The sequence below is a fragment of the Ananas comosus genome, unplaced genomic scaffold (genome assembly GCF_001540865.1).
Source record: "Ananas comosus cultivar F153 unplaced genomic scaffold, ASM154086v1, whole genome shotgun sequence".
NCBI lineage: Eukaryota > Viridiplantae > Streptophyta > Magnoliopsida > Poales > Bromeliaceae > Ananas > Ananas comosus.
In genome coordinates this window covers 3,629-10,164 of record NW_017891141.1, presented here as the reverse complement: position 1 = coordinate 10,164, position 6,536 = coordinate 3,629, and the positions used below count along the sequence as shown (strand labels likewise).

Below are 6,536 nucleotides of genomic sequence, written 5' to 3'. Positions count from 1 at the left end.
CTTTATAGAAAATAAATCAAAATTAAAATAATATTTTGAACGTTCAATCTTCTTACAGTTTATTTCTCGGATATACTATACGGTTTGGTAAGATTATTGTAAAACGTAGGTTCGATTTGATAGTACGGTTTTAAACCTGAATAAACTATTTTATTATTTTTTGTTCACATTTTAACTACGATTAAATAATCTACACGGAACTTTAACTATTAATTGAAGTGAAAACCCGGAAACTGAACAGCTGTCAAAACGCTACACTGCCTAAAACTTTTTTTTTAAACACTTATTTTTTACTTACAGACACTACCCATTGTCTTCCGTGCAACGCCCCTCACCTCGGGGAACATCATGCCTAGTCTAAACTTTGGATAATTCTCTAAAGAAAGAAGCAAAAGTGGATCTCCGCTATATAGCTAATAACAAGATCTTTTAAAACATAAAGAAAAATCGTATCATCTAAAGAGAGGAAGAAACGGGCATCAAAAAAAGGACGTTTCTTAAAAAATATATTTAAACACACGAGAAAATAAAATATAAACATCAAACAAATGAAACACAAGGAATAAAAGCAAAGATAAACACGCGAACAACATTGTATTAAAAGATACGCGCTCATATTGATTCTGTGATCGATTTCACGGCTCCCTAATTAAATAACATTAAGTCGGTTTACTATAAAGGTTTGATGTATATTGTTTTCGATTTTTAGTTGTCATTACGTTGATTAAAGTAGGGTACTCATGCTAACTTCAAAGTTAATTTTTCTTTTTCTTCCTTAAGTCGTCCAACTAGCTAGAATATGATGTTGACAAAGGTTGTTAGACTTTAAATATGGCTGGCAGGGATCTCGTTTACCGTTTCCCAAACCACCAACCATAGGCTCTGGGTTCAAGCTTAAGAACAACTAAGTGTAAAGATCGATTCAAATAAAGATTCACTTTATTTGCTTCGCCCATCGTACGATTAAATAATCTACACGGAACTTTAACTATTAATTGAAGTGAAAACCCGGAAACTGAACAGCTGTCAAAGCGCTACACTGCCTAAAACTTTTTTTTTTAACACTTACTTTTTACCTACAGACACCACCCATTATCTCCCAAGCCACGCCCTTTGAAGTTGAGAATCTTCGAGGTAATTGTGCGTAGTAAGGTTTTTTTGAACCACGGGAATACGCACTTTTATCACTCCGTTCATCTTTTAAGAAGCGTTTAGTTTAGCTGTATTGTGTATCCTTCATTGGCCGTTTTGGTTATTTCGAGGCATTTAGCCAGTGCGAGCTGTCGTAGCCGGTTAGAGTACTATCGATACGTTTTTAAATTAGCCTTTGTTTTGATACGGACTAGTATCTAGGCAACGTGTCATCTGATCATTTCCGTGATAACTAGATGACATGCAAGTTTCGACCTATACTGCTTGTATCTAAGGTTACTCGGAGCGTTTACTGGGCTCGGAGATGCGCATAGTTGTGTTCCTCAGCTTCTGGGCTAGTTAGAAGCAGATTGNTTATTTCTTTATTTTGAGGCATTATACAGTTTACTATTTTTTTTACTTAGTTTAATTTTGTAGCTCTTTATTTTTATATTCTTAAAAAATATGAATATTTATGCTAATAGCATAAATCTTGAGAGAAAAAAAAAACTTAATTTAGTAGCCGAATTTTTGATCCCGAATTTTTAATTGGTGAACGTATAATATCCGTATAAACCATGTATCCGAATAATTGGCGAATCCGTTTTTTAGCCCTTTTTTCAACGAATTTAAAAATTAGAAGACGAATTTTATCCGAATTATACCCGTACTGAATTTTTGCCGAATCCTAATTAACTAACTATGCTTCTATCTCTATCACTTTCTCTCTCTTACCTCATCTTACCTCGGTTTCTTACCTCGAATCCTTCGGAGCCGCGGCCGGAAGCACCATCATCCTCATCGCCGACCAAGCCATTAGAGCGATTTCATCATCTGGCGGTTGCAAATCGTCCGGTATATTACAATCCGACGAAGACGACAATGGATTCCGAGCTCGAGGATCTCCGCAAACTGCGAATAACTACCATGGAAGGGGTGGAAGGAGAGGATGGCGAGGAAGCGGTCGAGCACGACGACGTGGAGGAGGAAGAGGAGGAAGAGGAGGAAGAGGATGAGGGAGTAACCGTAGGGTTCGTCGAGAAGCCCAAGAATCCCCGGTCACTTCTCCGCCATCTCTTCCCGAGCAAAGCTGGAGGGGTTCCCGTACGTCCTGAACCCTAAAAATCCCTCTTTTTCGTTTGCTAAGTGCCTTTTTGGCTCCGCTTTTGCGTGCAGCGTTTACTAAGTCAAGTGCTTTAGATGCTTCAATTTGATGCTTAAACTTCTACTGCAGAGAGACTTGCTAAGAAAATTTTGATTTAATGCTAAGTAGTGCTTCATCCAATAGCACTAAACCCTATAGTTGAGCTAAAAATGGCCCAAAATTGTTTAGAAAAAGGGGGGCTTGCGAGGAGGTAGTTGACCTTTTCCTTTAAATTCTTATATTTTCACTCAAATTCATGCTTATTTGTTGATATCTTTTTTATAATTTTCTTGTTTTAAGGCCTGGTTGGATCCCGTAAACTTACCGCCAGAGAAATCTCGCACTTGTGGCTTCTGCGGAGAGCCTCTGCAATTCCTTCTTCAGGTAGTACCCTTTTTTTTTTTTCTTTTGATTCAAGTTTTGATTTTTGTAGTAATATAATGATTGATTTTGTAGATTTATGCTCCAATCTCTGAGAAAAAATCGACCTTTCATCGTACATTATTCGTTTTCATGTGCCCATCTATGTCATGCATTCTTCGAGACCAACATGAACAGTGGAAGCGTGAAGGAGGGAATCTTTGTAGAAGGTTGTTCAGATTTTTATTTATCATTGCTTTTGCACTTTAATTTTCTTTGTTTGTCAATCGATTATTGTTTTTTTGTCTAATTTTGGTTGCCTGATCTGGGTTTTGCCTACTGGAAATTGTTCAAGTGTGAAGGTTTTCCGATGTCAGCTACCTCAGACGAATCCATTTTACTCGAGCGAACCACCGAGGCGTGACGGCACCGACAAGCCACTTTGCGCGGGAGGTAATTATTGTTCCCTTCTGTCGTGCGTATCCTATTAAGTGCTCTGTACATCTTTCATATATTTCTAAGGTTCTTTTTTAGGATTGCCAGGTGATTTCCTGTTGTAGCAATACTATTTTTTCATTCCAATCACTTTATTGTAAACTGTTTTCTTCCTACCTATCTATGTTCCTACCCATAATCAGGAGCTCTCTTAGGGTGCGTTTGGTTCGCACTATAAAAGATTACTAGCAATAAAAAGATGTCTGAGAATCTTATTCCTATTCATCCTATTACTATTCCTATTCATCCTATTACTAAGAATGTGGCATTCCTGTGTTTGGTTCGCACGGTCATATTATTTAGTCATGTTATTTAAGTTTACAAAAAATATACAATTAATTTATTTATTTCTTTAATTAATTTTAGATAATGCTACCAAAAATTTCAATATCTTTTTAGGAAAAAGGGAGAGAGAACATAGGTTAGAGAGAGAGAGAGCATAATTAAAGAAATAGGAAGAAAAATAGAGTCGAGATTAGAGGGAGTGAGAGAATTGAGATTTTAGAAAAAGAGGGGGAGAGAGAGCTTAGTTTAGAGAGAGAGAAAGAGTTAAAATTTAGAGAGAAAAAGATAAGTTTAAAGAGAGATATGGGATTAGAATGTAAAGAAAAATAATACCAACTAGCCGGCGGCTAAGGAGAAAGAAAGAGATTAGACATATTATGATTACCCAAATCCATTAATAGAGGATACCCACCCTTCCTCAAGGGAATGAGATTAGTACTTTGGGATGAATTTTATTCCCAAGTAAATTTAATATTACCAACTAGATTATTTAGTGTGTTTAACCAAACACCGTCATATTTTTTATTCCTATTAGATTACTAGGAATCTTAAAAAAATAGCGTGAACCAAACGCACCCTTATAGATAAATTATATGCTTTTGTTTCGATGTAAGGAGGTTTTCTTAAAAATTATGTGCTGTTCTGTTTTATGGATTAAGATTTTCTTTGAGGTAGTAGTTTGTGGTATGCAAATTTTCTAGTTAACTTGTCTTAGTATGGGAAATACTAGTCGGTTTCTTAGAAACCGGTACAGTTCTGTTAATTATGGACAATGATACAGACTGTAGTTTTGTGGTTTCAACTTTTACTTTAATGATGGATTCTCTAGTTTCTCTTTGTTGCTGGTGCGGCACATGGAAAGGAGAGAAACTCTGCAGTAGTTGTAGGAAAGCATGCTACTGTTCGGAGAAGCATCAGGTTTGTACATACGATATTTGTCAGCGTTTTCTTGGTTTTAGTTCTTCATTGGGAAAACTTCAAATACCACCCTTGTGGTTTCACACTTTTTCACTTTAGTACCTTGTGGTTTAAAGTGTATCAATTTAGTGTCCTGTGGTTTTATTTTTATCTTTTTATTATCAATTGTACTAATTTTTTTCATTAAATCAGTAACAAAGTTAAAACTAAAGAATACTAAAGTGAATAATCGATAAACCTAGATGGGGTATCTGAAGTTTTTTGTATATAATTTAATGAAATATTAACGGAAAAACTGACGAAAAGATAAAAATGAAACCACAGGACACTAACTAAATACACTTTAAACCAAATCGTACTAAAGTGAGAAAGTGTCAAACCACAGTGGTGGTATTTGAAGTTTACCCTTCTTCATTTACCTTTCTGTTTTTATAAGAGAAATCATTTTGTCATTATTTTCTCTTTATCAGGCGTTGCACTGGCGATCAGGACATAAGAATGATTGCCGTTGTATAATCAGTTCAGAAGCATCTGATTCTCCTCTAGGTGATAACCGGGAAAGGCTTCAAGCTTTGGAAAAATGTTAATTCTTAGGTATATGTCCTTTCAAGCTATTAAATTATCGAAATAAACTATATAAATTTCTCTTATCTACAGTTTCGAGCACCACTTTATGGCCTGAATATGAGATTGCGATTGAGGAGGAATATTTTTTTAATTCTGAGGTTTCTGAAGAGAATAGCTCCTCAACATCTTTGGTTCCAACAAATAATAGTAAGAAAGATGAGATGGTGCTGTCATTGATGGATCAATTTGAGGTTTGCCTCTGCCGTATTTGAGTTCATACAAATGCTATAGTTGGATTCATGGCTTCTATGTAGATCTGCATATCTTTATGCAGGCTGACGCTGATAAAAAGAGTTGGGCATCTTTCCAAGAGCGACTCACCAGAGCACCGAAGCAAGTTTTAAGGTGAAAGCATTCTCATGCCTTGTAACCATCATGGCACGATTAATGTCTGTGATGAATTTATTTTTAACTAATTGGTGTTCCTAGAAATTTATGTGTGTACTCATAAGGTCAATTTCGTATTATCTTCTTTTCCCTCTCTTGTTATGATTTTTCTTTGCTACTATGGGATATACTGATTACAAGTTTCTTAAAATCATTTTTTGAACAGATATTGCCGAGATCCAATGGCGAGACCACTGTGGCCTTTATCAATTGGCCGGCCATCTAAGGCAGATATTCCTTCATGCAGCTACTGTAAAGGCCCATTATGCTATGAATTCCAGGTTTAGTAGGCCTTTCTTTCTCCTTTTACCAGTTAGCTTATATTTTCATCTTACACATATCCACTATGCAACTCTGGCCGTAAACATAAAAAGAGATTTACATCTATACCGCTGCGAATTTTCTATTTATGTTTATATCCTTCAAAAAAAAATCTTAATTTTACTTGCAGCATTAGATACTCTTATACATATGGGCCTGCGAATCAGATTTTACTACAATACCCTAAATTGTTATTAGATATTCAAATTAACACACCCTAAAGAATGATTTATCAATGCAGATCATGCCGCAGTTGCTTTATTACTTCGGGGTGAAAAATGATCCCGACTCCCTTGATTGGGCAACTATTGTTGTATACACTTGTTTAGAATCCTGCGAAATCAGCATGGGTTACAAAGAGGAATTTGCCTGGGTTCAGTTATATCCTACAGCTACACTACCCTGATGTGTCTTGATATATGTCTAGAGAAGACCCTCAATATTACAATCTCAGGTGTGAAGATCCGTAGTCTTTGCTTTTCGTTATAATTTTTTATGAAGTTATTTTGTTGGCTTTTCTTTGTGAACTGAAGCGTAATTTTGGTAATAATTGCATAATCTTTATAGATCCTGGATGTTGAGTTTTCCAGAGTATATACTAGATAAGCAAAGCTAACAGGGAAGCAAATTGATTACATTTTTGCTCTACAACTTCAGAATCAAAATCCCTCAAAAACTTCTAGAATTTCTTTCTCCGTGCTGCTTAAGATTTCTTCGTCTCTCTGCATTGCATTTTCACTTTTCATGGCTAAGAAGTAAACAACAATAACATATAATTATGATATTTTATGATAATTGCATATTACACCTCAAGCTATCACGACGTCGTGAGAAAAGATTCCTAAATTCAGTCGATTGTGTCGAGGCC

The 6,536-nt window shown here is 35.7% G+C and overlaps 1 protein-coding gene across 1 annotated transcript; it reads left to right on the top strand.

The window, feature by feature from the left end:
- Nucleotides 1–1,858: 1,858 nt before the first annotated feature.
- LOC109704679 (programmed cell death protein 2-like) lies at nt 1,859–6,257 on the top strand. The gene is made up of 10 exons (XM_020225443.1): nt 1,859–2,235; nt 2,576–2,659; nt 2,732–2,865; nt 2,991–3,088; nt 4,245–4,333; nt 4,804–4,879; nt 4,991–5,151; nt 5,235–5,305; nt 5,514–5,628; nt 5,910–6,257. Exons 1-10 carry the CDS (start codon nt 2,014–2,016, stop codon nt 6,072–6,074), a joined length of 1,215 nt encoding a protein of 404 aa, XP_020081032.1. The 5' UTR covers nt 1,859–2,013; the 3' UTR covers nt 6,075–6,257.
- The last annotated feature ends 279 nt before the right edge of the window (nt 6,258–6,536 follow it).

Excerpts from the sequence above, each read along its gene's own strand:
- LOC109704679 (XM_020225443.1), top strand. The coding sequence starts at position 2,014 with ATGGATTCCGAGCTCGAGGATCTCCGCAAACTGCGAATAACTACCATG. Across the intron at positions 4,880-4,990 it reads AGCATCTGATTCTCCTCTAG|TTTCGAGCACCACTTTATGG; the intron begins GTGATAACCGGG and ends TCTTATCTACAG. Across the intron at positions 5,152-5,234 it reads CATTGATGGATCAATTTGAG|GCTGACGCTGATAAAAAGAG; the intron begins GTTTGCCTCTGC and ends ATCTTTATGCAG.